The sequence below is a fragment of the Psittacula echo genome, assembly GCF_963264785.1.
Source record: "Psittacula echo genome assembly, chromosome: 4".
In the NCBI taxonomy this organism is placed as follows: domain Eukaryota; kingdom Metazoa; phylum Chordata; class Aves; order Psittaciformes; family Psittacidae; genus Psittacula; species Psittacula echo.
The window spans coordinates 2,233,591-2,255,912 of NC_137738.1; the positions used below are offsets into that span (position 1 = coordinate 2,233,591).

At 44.4% G+C, this 22,322-nt stretch overlaps 2 protein-coding genes across 20 annotated transcripts in view; one reads left to right on the top strand and one right to left on the bottom strand.

Moving 5' to 3' along the window:
* The window catches only part of PACC1 (proton activated chloride channel 1), a 114,897-nt gene that overhangs the window by 42,304 nt on the left and 50,271 nt on the right, over nucleotides 1-22,322 (bottom strand). For 9 of the 19 annotated variants that reach the window (XM_080616392.1, XM_080616393.1, XM_080616390.1 and 6 more), the window contains 5 exons: nucleotides 17,525-17,731; nucleotides 12,966-13,018; nucleotides 10,485-10,671; nucleotides 8,978-9,093; nucleotides 185-344 (listed from right to left, as the gene is read on the bottom strand). In XM_080616392.1, the coding sequence (XP_080472518.1) occupies nucleotides 185-224 (40 nt within the window). In that variant the 5' untranslated portion in view covers nucleotides 225-344; nucleotides 8,978-9,093; nucleotides 10,485-10,671; nucleotides 12,966-13,018; nucleotides 17,525-17,731. Of the gene's footprint in view, nucleotides 1-184; nucleotides 345-4,218; nucleotides 4,697-8,977; nucleotides 9,094-10,484; nucleotides 10,672-12,965; nucleotides 13,019-17,524; nucleotides 17,732-17,824; nucleotides 17,883-22,322 lie in introns of those variants that run through there. The other 10 variants (XM_080616402.1, XM_080616391.1, XM_080616405.1 and 7 more) reach the window with 7 other exon arrangements.
* NENF (neudesin neurotrophic factor) lies at nucleotides 7,792-13,018 on the top strand (the record flags this gene model as incomplete). Its single annotated transcript, XM_080616406.1, has 4 exons — nucleotides 7,792-7,941; nucleotides 8,960-9,020; nucleotides 9,785-9,888; nucleotides 10,536-13,018. 4 exons carry the CDS (start codon nucleotides 7,792-7,794, stop codon nucleotides 10,710-10,712), a joined length of 492 nt encoding a protein of 163 aa, XP_080472532.1. The 3' UTR covers nucleotides 10,713-13,018.

Here is a 22,322-nt window from a genome sequence, read left to right on the forward strand (position 1 = left end):
ATCAGTGCTTATCCCACAAATAAGTAATTTAGTAGTTTATTCCCCCAAATAAGTATTTTAGTGGCTTGTTTGCTTTCAGAAGTGCAATTAAAAAGATAAATACAACAAACCACAACCAAATCCATACACAGAAGCAGCTTATCAGACACTTAAAATGGGTAATTTCTGAGTCAACAGATCTCACCTGGTAGAATAACAGAGCTGGCATCTTCATGCACTTCCATCTCTCCTTCTCTCTCATCTGTTGGGTTTTCAGATGCTCGCTCCACATCTTCACTCAGCTGTGTAGTTAAAACAGTGGTTCAATTTCCAAACATGCTCTCAACTTGCAATTGCTGGAATTTCTATGGTACAAATAAAAGAGGCTCCAACTAACTAAACACACAAGAACACGCCCCCAGTCCAAGAGCACCCAACATCTGCTCCACTTGTGAACTAGACCCACATTTATGTAGACCTACAGCTAAAAATTAAGTGACTTGCTGCAAAAAAGAGAACCAGCACATTAAATTTAACCTACTTCTACCCTGCTACTTCATCAATAACATCACCTTTTCTTTCAAGATCAAAGCAATTGTTTCCCTGGCAGCTTCAGCTCACTTTAAACCCCCAATTAGGACAATGTCCTCTGAAATAAGCAGGAACTTCATCACTCAACAACGTAGTTTTAGGCATAGACAAACCACAGCACATACCAGCACACAGAGCATTAGCACATCTTAGGAAAGAGATGCAAAAAGAGTGAGTTGCATTTTGACAGGCATTAGGACAAGCAACTCAAATGCAGCCTCACCCACATAGGTAGTGGATATTACAAGACGACAATCAAACATCTACATTTCTGGTACTTAGCTGAGCTCACTATACATATTATTACTTATCAGTGGCTATACAACTAATTATTCTTCCACTCCTTCCAAAACCAGATGTTTTCTTGTTTTGTTATTCAGAGCTCTGGGCCCAAACTGCCAAGACACTTCTGTCAAATGCAGCAGCTTGTCACATCAGAGAGGCACCACAGGAGATCGTGAAGCATTAGACTTCATATATATAAAACATATATATACATTCATATAAAACACATCTCCTGTATGTTTTCCAAATTTCTTTTGTGGCAGGGACTGACAAACAAGTCACAGCAAGGCAAACCTTGCACAGTGTTGCACAGTAACTGTCCAAGCTAAACACTCAGCATCACCTACATCACTAGGAAAGGACGATTAGCTTTGTTCCTACTTCAAGGCAAATGGGGGCACAGTTAAAGCAGCAGCCACAGAGAGTGCTATTAAACCTTACACCCCCAACTGACTCAACAGTAACATGTGTGTATCCATAAGGAAGTGCTTTTATTTCAAGTGCTTTTCAATTCAGTATTGAAACCATCATTATACCATTAACAAACCATCATTTGCACTTATTAGGAAAGAGTCCACTCCTTTTACGTCTTCACAGTCTGACGTAAAGTCTCCATCACCTCCTGCTGGATTCCTGTGTTGATTTCCACCATGCAAAGCAAGTTGAAAGCAGTTACCCAGTTGTTTTTAAATGCTTTACACATAAATAAAGCATGGCTTCCCATGGTGTGAGGCATGGAGTGAACACGTAACTAATAGGCTAAACTCATCTCACTTGCAGGACACTTGCAGGGTCCAGTACAAGATACTTTTTCCAATTATCTTCATAAAATAAGGCTAAATTAACACCCTGCTCCTTTTTGCAGAAACACACAAACCAGTTCTATTTGTTTACCTGACCCAAAATAAGCTATTCTGACACAAGAAGAATGATTCCTGAACCTCCTGTACTGGTTAAGCTGAATCAGCAAACAAACCAGTTCAAATTACACTCATGCAAATTCTTCACACACAGATGATCCAAAAGGTTTATAACATCAATTATAAAGTCACTGCTGTTTCTCAAGCTGACTCCACCATCTCTCTGGTTCAGCCAGAGTTCCCAATGCACAGGCACCTCATCAACTGAGGGTATGCAGAGTTTAAGCAAGTTCTTCTCCTGAGAACAAGGAGATCCCAGCACAAGTTCAAACATCACAATATGCTACATCTCTTACCCTCTCAAGAGCATCTACAGCAACTCTTCAACACACAGAACAAAAACTCAGAAAATGTAGCCTTTTAGCATTCATTAGAAATGAACCAAACCCTTAACCAACATGGAACTATGGTTTCTTATCTCTGCTTACAGGGCTTCATAAGCTTTTCAAGCATAAAGCCAGGGGAGGACAGCTAGTCAAAAGCAGGCGTGCCAACATTGCCTGAGGCAAAGTGATGAGGTTCAGCTGATGTGTAAGACCTCTAAAACCAATTAATGCCACTGCAAATGCTGAACACCTGACTTTGCAAGAAGTTGCACAAACCCACTGAGACCAACAGGAGCCTGGCTCAACTACCATATTCTAAGCAAACAGACTCCACAGGGCACAGCAGCACGGACCTACAAACCCAATAGCTCACAGACACACTCAGCTACTACCTCATAGCAACAGGAAGCACAGCATGACAGGTTCTTCACACTTGACAGAATCCCCACATCAAGGCAAAGGACAACAGTGAAGCTGGTGTATGCCAGTGGTGTTCACCCTCATAGGTGAGATCTTCCTACATCCTATTTTTGGCAAAGAGGTGAAGCATGGTGCTAATGCAGAAGGAACACAAGCTTGCAGGGTAGTTAAGCTTGCAATAGGATGCAGATAGGATAGGACGTCAAGAGCAGGAAGGGCATGGAACAGACTTTTTTTTCAGCATTCCTCAGGCTCAGCACTTACAGCTGAGTGAGAAACAACAGCAGGAGCCTGCCCGTGACCTGGCGGCTCCTTTTCATGCTTGCACATAGAACAGCACTGAACAAAGAGAAGATCAGAAAAGGCAATTCCAGACATTTAAGCACCCCTGCTAGGGACAGGAGCATCACAGACTGCCCCACATGCTGGAGAAGGGATGGAAACACAGCCACTGCACTTACAAAGCATCTAGACTTGTGGCATGGCATCTGGGACAATCCCTAACATATGGTGCAGTGTCAGTCCTGGCTGATACACTTAGTAGAAGTGTAACATGCATAGTCGAGGCCATACTTTAGGCATCAATGTGACTTCATTAAAACCCTCTCAAGTACCTTCCCTACATGCAAGCTCTTACATGAGTTAATTTCTTCCTGATAACCATGGGATAAAACCATACTTCTGGATAAAACCCTCTTAAATAAAAGGAGAACTTGTCCATACAGGCTTTTTGCTGCTCCACTGATACATCACCTTCCAATGCCTTCTAGCCTGGCACAAAAAACAGAAGATAAAACTAAAGAGACAATACTAAATTAAAAAAAAACAAGGGGTGATGGGTTCAAACTGAAACAGGGCAAGTTCAGGTTAGATCTAAGGCAGAAGCTCTTCCCTGTGAGGGTGCTGAGGCGCTGGCACAGGGTGCCCAGAGAAGCTGTGGCTACCCCATCCCTGGCAGAGTTCAAGGCCAGACTGGAACTTGAAGCAACTTGGTCTAGTGTGAGGTGTCCCTGCCCGTGGCACGCGGTTGGAAATTGATGAGCTTTAAGGTCCCTTTCAACTCAAACCATTCTGTGATTCCATGATTCTATATTAAAACAGAGCCCCAAACCACCCATCACATACAGAGGAAGGCAAACATCTGCACTCGTTTCGCCTGCAAGATGCAAATAAAAGCGCCCTGCTGCAAGTCTCTACGGCTGCTGAACCTGGCACCAACAGCTCGTATCTCTAGCACGAGCGATAGGAACGAGCCCATACACTGATATGCAAACCACGGACTGCCTCGGCCTTAGGAGGATAATGCGGCTTCAGTGTCGTGTGCGACAGCTCCAGTACCAAAGCGCTTCTCACGCCCGACAGACCCTCTCCTGGTCATGGAAACCCCAGCGAGAGAGCTCACCGGTCGCTGTACCGAGTTCATGCTCTTAGACAGCCGCTGCCGGCCGTTTTAACCACGCTGAAGGGTAAAACAAGACACGGAGCGTACCCGGAGCACCCGCCTCTTTCCGCGAGTGCCGGTGCAGGCACCGGGCGGGCTGGGACTGCACCAGCCGTAGGACGGCACATCCCCTCACCGCCCGAGCCCACAGCGACAGCGCTCGGCAAGCCCTGGGTAGGCTACCGCTGCCCAGAGGGGCTGCCCCAGCCCCTCCCGTCGGGTCACCGGTCGCTAGCCCTGCTCCGGCCCCTCGTACCTCCTGGTAGGATGCGGAGGTCTCAGGTCTCAGCATGGCATCGGCGGGGCGCGGCGGCAGCGCGGCCGAGTCGGGCCCGGCCGGACCACGCCAGGCCGAGCCGACCTGCCCGGGCAGGGTCACGCAGGCGCCCGGACCCACCGCCCGCTCTCCGTCTGCTTCCCGCCCCGGTGCCGCGGCCTCGGCTCTGCGCCGCGGGGGCTGCTGGGAGGTGTAGTCCAACCGCGGTGATGGCCGCCGACCTCTGCGGAGGGCCGGGCCATTCCTGCACAGCTGCCTCGCTCTAGGCAGCGCAGATCCGCCCAGTGCAGCGCAGGTGCTCCTCACCCGAGTAACCGGCGTTTGCAACGTTTATAGTGAACGCTGTGAGATCCTCCCTTCAGCGCTGATCCAGCTCTGGGGCAGCAGCACAAGAGGGACGTGGAGCTCTTGGAGCGAGCTCAGAGGAGGCCACGGAGATGCTGCGAGGGCTGGAGCAGCTCTGCTCTGGAGCCAGGCTGAGAGAGCTGGGCTGGGTCAGCCTGGAGAAGAGAAGGCTCCTTAAGGGGAGACCTTAGAGCAGCTCCAGTGCCTAAAGGGGCTGCAGGAAACCTGGAGAGGGGCTTGGGACAAGGGCCTGTAGGGACAGGCCAAGGGGAATGGCTTTAACCTGCCAGAGAGGAGATTGAGATGAGCCCTTAGGCAGAAGCTCTTCCCTGTGAGGATGCTGAGGCGCTGGCACAGGGTGCCCAGAGAAGCTGTGGCTGCCCCATCCCTGGCAGTGCTCAAGGCCAGGTTGGACACAGGCTTGGAGCAAGCTGCTCTATGGAAGGTGTCCCTGCCTGTGGCAGGGGTTGGCACTGGATGAGCTTTCAGGCCCCTTCCAACCCAAACCATGCTGGGATTCTCTCTACTGAGGACACAGAAGTGCACTCTGTGGTGACAGAGAAATGAGTCTCCTCCACATCACACACTTCATAATGTGAATTCTCCTACCCAAGAATGAACTCGATGGAAAAAGCCATTTAAACCAGCCCTGCCAGCTCTCCCCAAGACGCACACAATTCATATTTTTAGTTGTCAGTTTTTCACTGCTCAGGGCTGTTTGCAGAACACCAAACCAACGGGAGCACTTGGCAAACAGACAGAGCTTCTGCAGGGCTCCTGTGAAGCCTCACCCCTGCTGCACCAGCCCAGCAGTGGCAGCAATGGAGTGCTCCATGAAAATAAAAGGCAAAACCACATGTGAGCTGACTCATGGGCCACCCGTCCACAAATACCTACGCAGCTATTTTTCCTCCCCAGCACGGGAGTAATCGTTAATGTTTCATCACTGGGAAAAGCATGCACAACATTTCTTGCATTGAAATGCAATACTGTAGAGGAGCCGCTCAGACCTTTTCCCTATGCCTAAGACCCACACCTCTGAGTTAATAACCGAGGTTTGAAGTCTTTTGACAACAGCAATGCTAATATACAGCTTCTCCTTTCAGAAGGAAAATGTTTTAGTTCTTGTTACTCAATTTTCAGATGTCAGTGGTTCAAAGGCAGGCTCTAACTGAGCCCCAAATCACTAACACCTCAGGCAGCTGTTGGTTAGTATTCAGTTAGTATTGAACCAAACTGCCAAATTGGACTTTGCCTCTTTCCCAGCAACACGGGGCTCTGTGGAAAGCCACGTAGGGGATTGGCAGGCAGAGCAACCAGGCAAATCCGGAGCTCTGCATGTAATGGAAGCATTCATGAGCTGTTTGATCCAAAGCCTTCCTCGAGGTCCTTTTTCTGCCTTGTAGTGTGTGGAGTCAGCACATGGACGTGATGGACAGGTGGGATGAGAAGCCTGTTGTGAAGCCCAGCTACCGTTCAGGCAATGCAGGCAAACTTCATTGCTTAAGGAGAATCACAGGAACAACCATGTAGGAGCAACACTCAGCTTGCAGCACCAACACTCAGCCGCAACACTCAGCTTGCGGCAGTCGGCTCCTTCATGGAGCTCCCTGGCTCTGCAGGCTTGGCCTGGCTCCTCATGTGGGGATGTGCCCCAGTGGTTGTCATCCTCATACTGTGGTGACACGTCCTCACTGCCCTGGAGTTCTCATCTTGAGCTGCTTTTGTCATCCAGAAGAGAACGGTGGAGATGTTGCTCTGGATTAGCTACTTCAGCTCTGCTTGCCTCTGGACAGCCTGTGGGTGTTAGCTCAGGCAGCATGGAACAGGTTTGCTCTGAGGCAGACACAGGGATTTTATACAAGCACCATTTATAAACAATCCTCAAAACAAGGATGTTTCTATCTCCTGTTTGCTGTCCAGGTCCTTCTCTGAACTGTTCAGCTTTCACAAAACACTGTACATTGAGCAGAGGTACCAAACAGGGATTTGGATTACAGCCCAGTAGTCGGGAAGACGGGGTGCCACGGCATTACACATCCAGGCTTTACATCCTTCAAGTCCTCACTTGCCAGCAGTACAGTGAGGGATGTGATACATGTATCTAAATTGTAAAAAGGTTCTAATTTCCTTAATTCTATATAGAGTTACAAACATCAAACTGCTTACTTTTCTGCCAGCCCAGAGTGTTTCCCTGTGCTGCATTTATAGCACAGGGAAATCACATCATTTGAGAACCTCCTATTTATTCTCTCCTTCCTTAGGCTATAAAGACAGTTTAAAGTCATAGAAGATGAAACCTGCCCTTTGTGTGCTGATTTGTGAACAAATATTCAGACCAGCAAGCAGAGAAGCTTCAGAGAGGGAGAAGGATGAAACCTGAGGGGTCTTGTGTTAGATTTGTCAGCAGTTACCGTGCCTGCTGTATGCCCCCAGGGCAGGGCACTCCCTCTGCACACTCATGGCCCTTCCTCGGGGCAGCACCGCACACTTAGAACCAGAGAATTACAGAATCATAGAGTCAGCCAGGTTGGAAAAGCCCTTTAAGCTCATCCAGTCCAACCATTCCCCAGCACTGCCAAGGCCACCACTGACCCATGGCACTGAGGCCTCGTCTCCACGGGGTGTGAACACTCGCAGGGACGGTGACTGCAGCCCTGCCCTGGGCAGCCTGTGCCAATGCCTGAGCACCCTCTGGGGCAGGAATTGTTCCTCAGCTCCGTCTAAACCTGCCCTGGTGCAGCTTGAGGCCGGTTCCTCTTGTCCCATCCCTTGTTCCTTGGGAGCAGAGCCCAGCCCCTCCTGGCTCCATCCTCCTCTCAGGCAGTTGTAGGGAGCGATCAGGTCCCCCCTGAGCCTTCTCTTCTCCAGACTGAACCCCCCAGGTCCCTCAGTTGTTCCCCATCACACTGTGCTCCAGGCCCAGCACCAGCTCCGCTGCCCTTCTCTGGCTCTGCTCCAGCACCTCAATGTCTCTCTTGTAGTGAGGGGCCCAGAACAGAGCACAGGGTTCGATGTGCTTTACACCGTTACTGCCCTACAAGCAGTGAGTTCGTTCCCTTCACCGCGTACGCTGCACTCCGCCCGCGTACCTCCGGCTAAAACCGAACCACCCCTTAGTGAGGAACCTGCTCCCGCCGCCGTCCCCGGCTGTCGGGGGCGGTGCCGGAGGAGGCGGTGCCGGGCCGGCTGCCCGGGCTCCGCGGCATGGCGGGCGGCGCGGTGCGGGTGCTGCTGGCCGCGCTGCTCGGCGCGCTGCCGGCCCAGGCCGAGCGGGAGCTGCGGTTCCGGCCGCCGGCCGAGGCCCCCGTGCGGCTCTTCACCGAGCCCGAGCTGGCCAGATACGACGGGCAGCAGGTACGGGCGGGCGGGCCGCGGCGGGGCCGGGGCCGCCTGCCCCGGTTGCTCGGGCCCCTGCGACCTCGTTAAGCCGTGTTTTCTCGTGCTCTGCTGCCGTGCTGTGCCTCCCTCCCGGGGTAACTCGGCTCCTGGGCGCCCGTGAGCAGTTGGCATTCGCGGGTTCTGTCCTCCTGGGTTTGGTCCGCTGAAGTTGCGTGCAATCGAATGTTCCTGTTCTCTTCACTGCCTGCTTGGCAAGGTGCTCGTGCCAGCGTATTGCAGATTGCCATAACTGCACCCGAAGTGATATTTCCTCAATAATTCATTAAACCATGAGTGTAGATGCTTTTTTTCCCCATGAGATTATAGAAATAACAAAGTGATTTCAACTTAAGAGTTCTTGGCTTTCTGTGACACAGAAATCTCAGCAGAACTTCACATTCAAGATTATAAAGTCCTATATTCCTACATATTGTGTCTTTTATAGATTAGCTGGCCCTCCTCAGGGCCTTCTCTAGATACTTCCAAGAAACTACCAGCATCTGAGTTAAAATTATGTCTTACGCGTAAAAGACAAAGCAGAAACACTGGCTTATTAAGTAAAACAGATGTCAGCAGATGAGATTTGTGTGTGTTTATGTTGGTCTCTTAATTGAATAAAGAACACTGTTGGCCATACACCCTTTTGTCTTGGGCAGTATCCATCTGCATTAGGAATAGATGCAGTTGATCATCACTGAGCAGACAGGAGGTGACTTGCAGGAGGGATGTGTCTTGTGTGTGATGTTTAGATTAAAAAAGCTCTCTCATTGCATATGCTTAAATTCTCAAAAAATGCCCATAAATCTCAGGGACAGTTTAAAGCGCAAGAAATTCCAAGTGAGAGGATGTGTCTGCTGTATACACACAAACAGGAAAAAACATACAACAGAGAATTTAATGTTCATCCTTGTGTTCTTATGGATTTCATAGCTAAAGCTAACTGCTGTCTGCCTACACCGAAGTGCTGAGGGTATGTTGATGGCTTTCTTTCCAGGAAGGGCAACCCATTTACCTGGCGGTGAAGGGAGTTGTGTTTGATGTCACTTCTGGCAAAGGTGAGTTTGCTTCTCTCCTGTCCATGTTACTATTCAGGAATTCCTTTTTAAATATTCCCAATGTATGAGAAACCTGCAGTTCAATCACAACAGAAAGAATATACTTTTCTCCTTTTCTAAATCCCCATTTAGCACTCAACCATTTAGTGCTGTATTTGCAGTTTGTGCCTTCCCTAAGAACTACAGATGTTTTAATTTGAACTTCGGATACTTCATCCAGGTTTGCTGTAAAATGTTTGAAGGGACCATGGGGGCCCCGGACACTTGCCTTAATGTCATCATAAGCCAACTAATGCCTTTGGCCTAAGCTTGTTAATGCAGCTTGTCTGGACATAGATGGTGGCTTCCCTGGACATAGATGGTGGCTTCCCTTTGAATCTTAAGTTAGGCAAGGCTTGCCACTGCAAATTCTGAGTCTGCAAACCTCTCACAAGAACATAAAGCAGAGCACCCTATGGAACAGGTAGGTTTTAAGAGTGCAGCATAGGAGTTCAACAATTGTATTGTAGAACCCACCCTCTGCTGTGTTTTGATTTTAGGGACTGGGATATATTACAAAAAGTAACATCAAAAGTCAGTTTTGGAAAGAAGAGTTTTAGATGAGTTGTTGCTCAAGTGTAACTGGGGAACAGTGTCAGAACTTGGCAGTATCACTGACAAGCGTAACAGGGTGGGGAAAAGTAGAGGCTGAAAACCCTGAGCACTGAACATACCCTGTGCAGTGTCACATCCTCACTGGAGTATTGTTATTATTTATCTGACAGAGTTTTATGGAAAAGGGGCCCCCTACAATGCTTTGGCTGGGAAAGACTCAACACGAGGAGTTGCAAAGATGTCTCTGGATCCAGCAGATCTGACACATGACATAGTAAGAAAATAGACCATTAGTTTAATTCCATTTTGCAGAGTTTTGTTCTTTTGCAAGCTGATGAGTGATACTATTAAATTACTTGCATTAATTTACCGTTGATTTCCATGTTTAAAACCCAAACACATTAATATTCTTGAAACACATCAAATGGATATGTGTGTATTGCTCAGGAAGGGTGCAGTGCTAACAGCCTTAAAGAGGAAGGAAGGGTTTTAATCTGTGGAATCAATACAACCTACGTAAGCACATAAAGGGGAAATTACTGGCTGTTTAAAAAGATGCTTCCAAAGCAAGTAAATCCCTTTTTCAATTGAATTAGTGTATCCTGTGTCACTGACTTGGCAGTGAACGCTGCCTCTCGCAGTGGGTTGTTGCTTGTTGGAGGTGATTTACTTCTGCAGGGAAAACCAAGGGAGATGAATGGTTTGTTTGACCTGAATATATGAAAAGTTTTGTCAAGGCTGAATTTGAATGAAAAGAATAAAATTACAGATTATACTGCCAATTTTGTTATTCACACTCTGCAAAGCAAACCCAAAAGCTGACCACAGGGTTTACAGTAATCAGTAACAAAGAAAAATGCATGTAAATACCTGTATTTTTATTTCTTTGAGACAGGACTTTCATTTCCATCTCTCATTCAGACAGGACTCTCAGAAGAGGAACTGAAGTCCCTGGATGATATCTTCAATAATGTTTATAAGGCCAAATATCCAATTGTTGGCTATACTTCTCGACGAATCCTGAATGAGGATGGCAGCCCCAATCTGGACTTCAAACCTGAAGATCAGCCACATTTCAACATTAAAGATGAGTTTTGAGTTCCTAGGGAATATTAGCTCGATTCCTTGTTCTCTGAGGTTCATTACAGCAATTAGCTCTCATGAGTCAACTTTCTGTTCAGAAAACAATGTATGTGTGTACACACGTAGTTTAGAGGAAACAGTGGATCAGTGTCATACACTTGGGCTCTTTGCTCTGGATTACAGGAACTATTTCATTTGAGAATTCTTTCTGCCTGGATTTCTCTGTTTACAAGCGTGTAATGTAAAATTACATTGTTTAGAAGGGATAAGGAAGTTTTTAACAGTTGAAACATGACTGGTCTTTAAATCCCAGGTTGTTTCCCACTCCTTGGAAAAGTGTGAATGCTTTATCTAACACCTTGCCACAATGCCTTGAGCTAACAGGAGTTCTCTGTGCTCCAAGTGAGTGTAGGTATCAGATGTACAGACAGGTGTAATAGAGGCTTACATTTTAAAAAGCACTGTGGGACTTAATATTTGATAATACTGAATCTCACATCAGATTTGAGAATACTGAATCTGAACCCACTCCATTGCTTCAAATGCAGTTACTGTAGAATATTTAGGCCAAGCCTACAGCTGTAAACCAAGGAAAATAAACCTTTTTTTTCCCCCATGAGAACTACTGTAAGATTTTAAGACTATTATTATGTTAGTTTTGAATAAACGACACATTGTTTTTGTTACGTGATTATTAAAGACCTACATCTGTATTAGATTATGATGATTTCCTTGTAGCTTCCTGAACTCTAACACATAAAGGAAATTGTAGCCCACTGTTTCGCACATACTCTTACAGCACAAGTTTATAATAGTGCTTTAGTATCCTGTGGATATTGTTAGCTTCTTTCTACTGACAACTGCAGCTCTCATTTTTCATTTCTGTTAGTTTTTCTTTGTTTTTACTCTACCTTCATCCTTGCTGTTGCCATGAAGTGTGCGTTCATCCGTTCCTCTTGTTTTAATCTAATATAAAGCTGCACATCCTGATGGATGAAAGCAGCCCCCTTTACTAGGTTTCTCTGACAGGCTTTCAGCAACAAGAGAGCCCTAAAAGCATGTGCTGTATAAATTGCTGCTAGTCACTGACTGTCACTAACTTAAGGAGAATGTAAATTGCTCCCAATTCTACATTAATAATATAGATAAAAATACAATTCTATCTTTTGGTCTATTTCTTTAGCATTTTGGCGGTTTCCTTTGAAGGAAAGGTTTTATGAGCTGATTCTCCACTTCATGGTTTGCAGGGACCTGGCAGCTGAATAACCAGAAAAGCTGTTTCTATTTTATTTGTCCTTTCTTTCACGATGTTACAGATTTCTAAACTTGGTTTGTGTCTTACGACAGATCTCTTCATTTGCAGGAGGGACTCCATGGGCCCCCCTTGCTGTTGGATGGTGCTCTGGGATGGAATAAATAACTTCTAAGAATACTGTTGCTTCAGAGAATTATTTTTGTTTTATGATAATACTATTACTACTGATGACCTTTGGATTAGGTACCAGCAGCAGCTGGGACTTGTCCCCTTGATGATGCCTGCCCAGAGGTATGGGTGTAACCTGCCAGCTTTATGAGGATTCATGTGGGTTTGGTGGTAATGGTGGTTATTCTTGTACCAGCATTTCCTAAATAATTTTCCAATGCCCACTGGTTTTCCCCCTTCTTTTCCCTTCCTTGCTTGCTTTCTTATGGGGTGGCTTCAGTAGCTGTGCTGCTGTGATGACTGTAATCGTCTTGGCTTCATCTGGGACCAGCATATCCAGCTGCATTTCAAAATGTTGTAGCTAGATTATAACTCATCACTAGTGAGTGGCTTACTGTTACTGTCCTCTCCCTGCTTTTCCTATGCATAGACTCATAGAATGGTATGGGCTGGAAAGGATCTTAAGATCAACCAGTCCTAACCCCTGCCATGGGCAGGGACATCTTCCATTAGAGCATGTCAGCATTAGAGCATGTCAGCCTCTGTCAGCTCTGTCCAACCAACATTTAATCACTTCCTAGGCTATTTCACTTGAGGCTCCCACTCAACAGAACACTGTTAAGATAAAGCTTTAAGTGGGCACGTATCCTTAGCATGTTTTCACTGCTACCTAACCCAGAAAACGAAATAGGTGGGAAATGAGAACGTAGCATAGTGTGCTATTGGGACAGTTCATACTGGTAAGGTATAGGTGGCAGAGCGGTACATGCAGGTCTGATAACAGGCAGCACTTCCTTGAGTTGCTTCTGTCAAATACGGTCAATGATAAGGATGTAAACTTGTACCTGCCCCATCTGTCGATCTTTGTATAACGCCTTCTGGTCTGGCTTTTTTCTTCCTGTTGAGTAGAAGGTGTGAGTCTTAGTTTACTTGTTTACAAAATTTAGGCTTAGATCTTCTTGGCTTGGGTTATCTGCTGACAAGAAATCCCAAATAACAGAAAGAGAGATTAACGTCCTGTGAGAAACAGAGCTTGTGGACCTGGATGAACTGCAGAGCCACAGGAAGTATTCCTGAATAAATTCCTATTCCTGCTTCCCATAGGTTATTTGTAGCTGTTGTCATCAGGAATTCTGCACTGTTAATGCATGTGCAGATTACTGTGTTCTGCAGTACTTCTTGACATGAGCCTTTATCCTTCTGATGTGAGACATTGTACTTCTGAGAAGTGAAAAGTTTAGAAGAATGTGGGTGCAAGCCATCTCGGGGATACGCCATCCAGGAAAAACCAAAATACAACATAATTTTCCCTCAACTTAAAGAAACCTCTCTGAAAAAGGAAAAGAAAGCCATGTCCTAATGTCTGTATTTTACCTTCTAGATTGTATTGTGCAAAGGCAGCAGGTAAAGCCGAGACATGGTTCTAACCCTTGCCTTGGGAAAATTTGAGTCCACTTCTTGCCACATCTACTTGGGCTTCAGAGATGACAACACCACAGATAGTAGACTGATTACAAAGAGTCAAACACATGAGCTGAATCTAAAACTTGTAGGCATGTTTAAATGTAAAGCTGAACTTAAAACTTTGCACCCTTCTTTTGTAGACAACAGAATCTTTGCATGAAAAAAACCATCTTAGAGGTAGCATTTGATTTAGGCAGTTTGGGCAGATAGAATTAGATGACAATTGAAGGGAAAACTTCCCTGTGTCTAGTTCTGTGCTCCTTCAAAGAGCTACTAACACCAGCCGTGTTGGATATGCAGAGCTTAATTACCGAGCAGTTAAAGTGCCTGAAGGGTAACTTTACAGGTGAAACTGATAACTGGTTCAAAATAGCTGTGGCAGAGGAAGAGTATCCTGGGAGGCTTCTCTTCTCATTGGAAGCTGCAGCTACGTACCCTTTGTTTTACACTAAAGTGGTGTTTTGGTAATGATCATAGATAAAAGTCCTGGTAAATCAAACTTGATAATTACAGTGAACCTTTTAATAATCTTTATGTTTCAGCAAAGCTCCTAAAACAGCATTAAAAAGAGTAAATATTGCTCCCCAAAACATGTACATTCTGAACTGTGCAGCACCAGACCTAAATATACTTATGGCAAAAGAGTTAATTGAAAGGATTACATATTTAAATTGAGATTATATTCTTAGGTAACATGTGTGTGTCCTAAATTATGCTTGGAAGTGTCTCAAGAATATCAAGTATCTGAAGGGGCCCTATAAGGATGCTGGGGAGGGACTCTTCATTAGGGACTGTAGTGATAGGACAAGGGGTAATGGATTCAAACTTAAACAGGAAGTTTAGACTGGATATAAGGAAGAACTTTACTGTGAGAGTGGTGAGGCACTGGAATGGGTTGCCCAGGGAGGTTGTGAATGCTCCATCCCTGGCGGGGCTCAAGACCAGGTTGGACAGAGCCTTGGGTGACATGGTGTAGCGTGAGGTTTCCCTGCCCATGGCAGGGGGGTTGGAACTGGATGATCTTAAGGTCCTTTCCAACCCTAACTATTCTATGATTCTAAGAATGCCACTGCTTTTTCCTTGTTTATTGTTTAACCATGCTCTGTCCTTTAAAATAGGTATGCAGTAATCTATAAGAGTAGGGCAGTAGGACTTTCAAGGCATTGGTGATGTATTTTTGTGTTACAGAAAGACAAACATGCATGGTTAAAATACACAACAGACAGATCTAGCAATTTAGACAAAGGCAAGAGTCTTACAGTCTTTCTAAAACATGTTCTATTCCATCTATTTCTTGAACTGAACAGGTCAGAAGTGACACCCTGCAGAGTTCTGATCTCTGACACAAAAATGGGAGGCAAAAGTGAAATGATGGTGACAACTTCTCTGGATACCTGAAAAGTTGTCAGTATGAGCGTGCAAAAGACCAGCCTATCAGTTTTAGTGAATCACAGAATCACAGAATGGTTTGAGTTGGAAAGGACCTTAGGATCACCCAGTTCCAACCCCCTGCCATGGGCAGGGACACCGCACTCTAGATCATGTCACCCAAGTCCCATCCAACCTGGCCTTAAACCCTGCCTGGAATGGGGCAGCCACAGCTTCTCTGGGCACTCTGTGCCAGCGCCTCAGCACCCTCACAGGGAAGAGCTTCTGCCTTAGATCTAACCTGAACTTCTTGTTTCAGTGTGAACCCATCAGCCCTTGTCCTATCACTACAAGTAAAGGATTTTAAGAACACATGCTTAGTAGGGATGTTTGAGTATGTATTGAGCCTCTATGATTCTACACATTAAACATTACATATGTCCCTAAATTGCTGCTCCCAAGGATAAATACTTCCTTCCCATTTCTCTGAATGTTTTCCTTTGAGTTTAGCACATCTTGGAGCTGGAAGAAACAGGCTGCTGAAAGGTTTATATGTGAAGCAGCAGCATATCAGTGGAATATAACAACCTGAGGCAGAGAGAGAGAGTGAGTGAAATTCTACTTGTGAGAAGCAGCAGGAGTTTATAAATAGCTCACTGAAGAATACAGTTTCAGAAGAGGTGAAACTTGCTGATGCACTCAGAGATAAGGTTGAAGTTGAGAACAGAAAAGTGTGACATCCTCCTTGGATACAGTTCTGGGAAAATCAACATGAATTAAACAGTTTGTGACTGCTGGCTTCTTGCTCGACATCCTCAGCCTCATCTTCAAAAAATACTGATGCCTTTGGCTTTGATATCTTGCAGGTGCCTGGATTCATAGAAAACCACTGCTATTCAGTACTTTACTTACTAATTGTTCTCATTTTGTCTTTAAGTGATGCTTATTCTAGTTAAAGAAAGAAGGCTGGAGTTTTGCTGCTGAAGAGGTGACCAGGGACAGAGATGAAGGTACAATTCCCAGTTTCACTACAGTGTTACAATCCTTAATGCTAGGTTTCCTGGCTGTTAAATGAGCTGATGCTTCCTTTGAAGTCCCTTTATCTTTTGTCCCTGTTGGGACTTCCAGCCATTTGAAGAAGGTAATGTTGGTTGGACTTGTAGGCTCATGGGATCCTAAGACGGCTGTAGTATCAAGAATGCTGCATTCTGAAGCTCCAGCTTCAATTTCCTCGCTCCAAAGGGGTATCGCTTTGTCGTGCTCCATTTTTCAGCTGAAGTGAGTGTATTTTGCCCACGTTCTTCCATGTCTGTCATCACGTGCAATTTGCCTGTATGTCCACTGGTAGAAACCACGACAATCCCCAGCAGCATTTCTGGCTCAGCCACTTAAAGGTATTGTATAAAAGGTGTTTCACAACGTTCTCAAGAGTTTCAATGATACATTCAGCATTCATCTACTAGGCTTAGCTAGTTTATGATAAAATAGACTAGATATTTCAAATAAGAAATGAGCTTCCAATCCCCAAACAACTGTTTGTAGCCTTTGCAGACTACGATACATTAATGTGAATTTCCCTCAGTAGCTAAAGAAACTTTTCAGCTTGAAAAATCCTAAATTCCTAAGCAAGATTTTATTTGAATGATTGTTAGCAGCATTGGCTTTGCAAAGTAACATGTATTTATGGGAAACTTTTAATACATGGGGAAATAGTTACAAACTACTATTGCACAATACTGTAGCTCACCTTACTGCAAGCCCTGCCAGAGACTGTGTAAATTCCTCATGGTACTGTGACAACACAAAGAGAAGCTAGCCTAAGTCTTTTAAATGGATCTGGTTCATGTTACCCTTAAATAAAAAATCACTCCCATTCACTAGGCTGTTTGATTTAACAACAACAGAAATAAATCAGGGCTTGTCCTGATCCTAGCTCAAACATGCTATCACTCAATGTGGTTTCTTCACAGCTGGGATGGTGCTGGCCGCTTCCCTTTCTGATTGCACACATTGTTCATAGTCACTAGAGTAACTGCATCAATTACTTAACATCAATACTTGAAGAATTCTACTTTTAAAACATGTCCTGGTTTTAATGCAATTGAACTGAAAACAAAGACAGTACCGTATGACTAGAGAGGTCTCCACGAGCCACTGGAAAGCACTTCTTGATTTACAGGCAGGGTTTGGAAAGCCAAGTAAATTCTGCAGAATGTTTATATAAAAGCAGTACTCTCCATAACTTCCTCTAAATGGACTGTCCTTTCATTTGTATCTTTTTCCATCAACTCATTTAGACTGACTCACTGCACCTAAAAATAGTTTAGATTTACTTGATCTTTTTATACTCAGAATAACACCACAAAATGGATCATGCCTACATGCAGTTATCTGACAAAACCTACTCTGTTATTTCAGCTCCTTCCTTTTGGTGTCTGAAAATCACTGAACCACATATTAAGCTGGTATAAATTTACATAACCATGAAAGTCAAGGAAGTTACGTGCAAGAATCTGACCCTGACTTATTTAGTGTAACAAAGATTATCTCTGCGCTGTACAGAATGTCTCACCTTTAGACATCCTTTCAGAAACGGAGCATGACTGCAGTGCTGTTAGTGGGATCATCCCAGAGCTGTGTTGGGATTACATCAAATGAATCCAAGATGCTTGAATTTAAGTTTTTGCTTGTAATGGAGCAATTTTTCCATGTAGCAGGAACTGGCTTTACACCACTGGAGCTGAGGAGGAGCTCTGTGAACAGCAAGCTCTGATCCTGTCTGCGACAGATCACAAGAAAGGAATAAACCCATCTGTAGTTTGTCATTCTGTGCCCTGCAATGGGGTCTTTTTAGAGAGGAAAATAAACTCACCCCAAAGAAGGGAATAGAAGAACTTCAGAGGAAGAAGTGGGACTATGTGGCATTATAGCTGCACACAAAAGAGCTGGTATCAACTTCAACAGTAAGGCTTGCCCCTTGTACACAGTTTTAGCAAGCATAAAGCTCAAAAATATTCTGAAACACTTAATGCAAGGGAGAAGAGCACAGACATGATTTACCTGTTATTTATCTACTTCAGCACACAGATTTATGCTTCAAGCATAAATCATTAAGGCCTCCAGCTTTCAAACAGCACATCACAAGTTGGCTTTAAGGGATATAAAAATCATCCTAAAATGCCTCAGCACTGTTTCCTTTCAAGACAGTCTGCTGCGAGGCAGCTGTCAAGCTGGTTGTGCTGCTGGGTAAGATTTGTGCCTGAGAGTCTCTCTGGGAGTTTTGTTTTGCTTCTATCATTTAATATTCATGGCAATCATCATTAACCTGCCGGCTGAGCCATCTTAGCATCCTGCCTCCAGACAAAGTCACAAGTTTACTCCTAGCCCACACAGCTCCCGGAAGCCTACATTTCCACATTACAGGCTATTTTGACCTGGAATTCTTACGTTTAAACTAACAGGATGAATAATAATAATAATAATAATAAGGATAAATCCCAGAAGAACTGGCAGGGAAAAGATAAAGCAAGAACAAGAGGGCGTTCAGTACTAGTTAGCAACAGTGTGGTTACGCAATTAAATTAATCTGATCATTCCAGGCTGTACACCAAGGCTTTGGGAAAGCTGACAATTCAAATGTGTCCATTGATAATCAAATGTGATGGGGCAAAAGGGAAGGGGGGAAATCCTTGTTTTTAAGCTGTATGGGCTAAATTGTGCCACCTTAAAACTACTCATAGCTCACTGCATCTCTGTCAAAATAATACATAAGCACTGGGAATAGTAAATAATTTCAGTGTCACTGAGAGGAAATATATTCATGCTAAAAGCAAAGTCTGTAATTACATTATGATTTGAATGTACAAACTTTTCCATGAAGACTGTCAGAATAATCAAATGCTGATTGACCCTCTCAATTCAATTACACAACAGCCAGAGAAATTCAAGGGATGCAAAGTTTCAGCTTCCCCAATGAGACAGAACAGAATATACTCGAGGTCCAACCCTGCAGCAAACTGCAAAGCTGCCGGAGAATCAAGAAAAGGAGAGAGTGACACAAGGAAGAGGGAGTGATCAGTGGGAGTAGGAGAGTAATAGAGAAGGACCCCCAAAATTAAGCAAGAGAAAGGTAATAGATGCCATCAGCCACAGCAGAATCGAAGACCAGAGCCAGCCTAATAGTGGGGCTTGTTTCTTCCTCATTATTTCAGCCTAGTATAGTGGGGAAAGAAGATACACACATTTCAAAGAGAGGACTCTTGGGGATTAAGATTTATTTTATATTGTGCTTGGTGATTAGAAGAAATGCTGAATTCTATTCCTCCCTCTAGGTTTTTATGATGGTTTTTGTTCAACTGCAGTTGAGCAGAGGGGAAAGGGGGAGAGGCTTCCTTGTTGCCTGAAGGAGAAAAGATGTTTTTCCTTGCAATCAGGAGCATCAGGGATGGATTTGTCAGGAAACAGCAGTTGAGGGAATTAAGAGCTCACTCTAAAGTCAAAACTATGACATCTCATCATCCTTCCTAAGGAGGCATGCATTTTTCTGGAGGGAACCAGTCTCCCATAGGAACAAAGTACTTCTAGAATTACCTTTCAAAAATCAGGATTTTGATACAAGCTCTTACATAAAACTGTAGATAACAGACTTAGAAAACTTGCCAGTGGATAAACAACTTTATGGATGTTTCTTCCCCACTGACAAAGAATTTAGGAGACTTGAGGAATGTGAAATACAAATACCTAACATGATCAACAGCTGTCTACACATCAAAAGAAATCACCAAACCCAGGATCAATAAAGAAGGATAGGGCAAGGGCTTCTTAGTGTCTGTCTCATGGCCACCCCAGATGGGGATGCAGAGACACTAAACTAAATCACAGCTCGCTTACACTTCCTAGGTGGAATCAGCTCAGTTGTGATGGGCAGAGTACCAGCAGCTTGCACCAGACAAACCAGCACTGCTCAGTCTTGTTTCAGTCTCCTGCTTCCTCATGCAAAATCAACACTATGGCATTCAGACTGGTTTAAGGCTTTAGCAGCAGAAAGTCCAACAGGACTTCAGGCCTGTTCCAAAATCCTAACAGGAAGACCCAGTTTTCTAGCATCTCTTTCCATGCTTCACATGGCCTTTCCTAAGCATGATTCCGTGAGCTGCCTAAGAAGGATAACCCCCCACTCCCCAAGTACAACTTCACTATTACATAGAAGAAGAGTAAAGGACAATGTAAGTTAATTTGCCAGCAGCTGGGTTTTCCTGCGCCTCTACGGGGAGGAAAGAGCTTGTTTTCTCTAAGTATGACCATGATGAGGCTTATACACATTACCACGTTTATGCAGAAAAGAATGATTTTCTATGTCTAGTAAAAGCTGCTTATCAAGACTGTTAGGTACTGTAACACCATTCCAGTTTAAATCAGGGGAAAATGCAGCAAAAATAAAGGAGAAGCAGCTCCTACTGCGTATCAAATAGCAACCCAATGCAAGAAAAAACAGATTGGTTTTCTCCTCTCTGGAAGCCACTTTTGGAAAGATTTGATCTTTTCTTCAAATCCAGCCATAATGGGCTTTATGATGATGTGGCACAACTGTTGCATCTGCAAAAAGAGTGTGTTGACATTAGCCTGTTTCTGATCTTACAGGCCCAAGCTACACTTAATGTCATTTATGTGCTGTAATTTGTTAGATCATGTTTTACCCTCAAGTCCGTTTTATGGAAGTATTGCCCTACCCACTGTTGATTCAAAACAGCGAAAGGAAGTAGGATCAGGACAGCAATGTATGTGGTAATAGGTAACAGGCTTAGAGGGAAAGTTTAGGGAAAGTTTCAGTTCAAGGGTAGCTATTTCTGTGTAAGTAGAAATCCCCTACAGGCAACTCTCCTTGGTTTTAGGAGCCTATTAACTTGGATATTTATGAAACTATTAAGCTGTTCCTTTGGAAACAACCATAGCAAATGCTTCTTAAGGTTGTTATAAAGCACAGGCATTCTTCTCCAGAAAGCTTCTTTAGAAGTAATGGAAAACAAAAGAAAAGGAACATAGTTCTTGTAAATATAATGTCAAGGCAGCTAAAAGAGCAATCATATTGCAGGCCACATTTTCCAGCAACTCCCCACTAGGAAACGTTATTAAATTTCATAGTAAATTGAATTTAGCAAGGGTGCTGTTTTCACTGCGGTTTTCTTCCCCCGATGTTTTCCTAGATGGATGCTTTCAACACGGCTTCTCTGGTTTGCTTTGTTTCTGTACAACTTGCAGTCCTAACCCGATTTCCACCTAGTGTACATCAACAGAAACCAAGAGCTCCAACTGAGCGGTGCTGATTTTCACTATCTTAGAATCTAATCCCCCCTCCTTTGCCTGGACCACAAGAACCTCCTACATTATCAGCTTTGATGTTTTCTATGGTGCTCAGGAACCTACATATTTTACATTACTTAGCTTCAGCACCAAAAAAGGACCTCTCTAATTATGAACAGAATTACAGACCAACTTTTCTTCCATCCAATTTTCTAATTCTTGCATTAAACACACATTTGCTTTTGACTAAAAATACACTGGAACTTCAAGAGCTCTGTACGGTGCTAATCTGTGTACGTGCCTTTCCCTTCATGTCTCCTTTTGCAGGGTTTTAATAGATCCACACAACAGGGAATTCTGGCAACACTAGGACAAATATTGTTGCAAGATAAAGTATAGGGGAATTAATGATGAAAACTCTGAAGGACCCACTAAATCTAGATGAAAGCTACAGAAAGAAACCATAGGCTGAGAACATTCGGGCTGTTCAGCTAGGAGAAGAGAAGCTGCGTGGAGACCTCAGAGCAGCTTCCAGTGTCTGAAGGGGGCTACAAGGATGCTGGAGAGGGACTCTTCATCAGGGACTGTAGCGATAGGACAAGGGGTAATGGGTTCAAACTGAAATAGGGGAAGTTCAGGTTAGATCTAAGGCAGAAGCTCTTCCCTGTGAGGGTGCTGAGGCGCTGGCACAAGGTGCCCAGAGAAGCTGTGGCTGCCACATCCCTGGCAGTGTTCAAGGCCAGGTTGGACACAGGGGCTTGGAGCAACCTGCTCTGGTGGAAGGTGTCCCTGCCCATGGCAGGGGGTTGAAAGTGAATGAGCTTAAGGTCCTTTCCAACCCAAACCATTATATGATTCTATGATTGTGATGCTGCCTATTCTTGATTTTGCCAGGGAAAAAACCTACCAAATATCCCCCACAAATCAAGGTCATTCTCCTTTTCTAATTACACACTAATTTAGAAAATGAAATAACTCTCTAGGGGTTTCACTGCAAGTCTGAGATAACAAGCACACAATCTGGCTCTTGCACTGAATAACCACTTCTGATTATTGTTTTTATACATAAG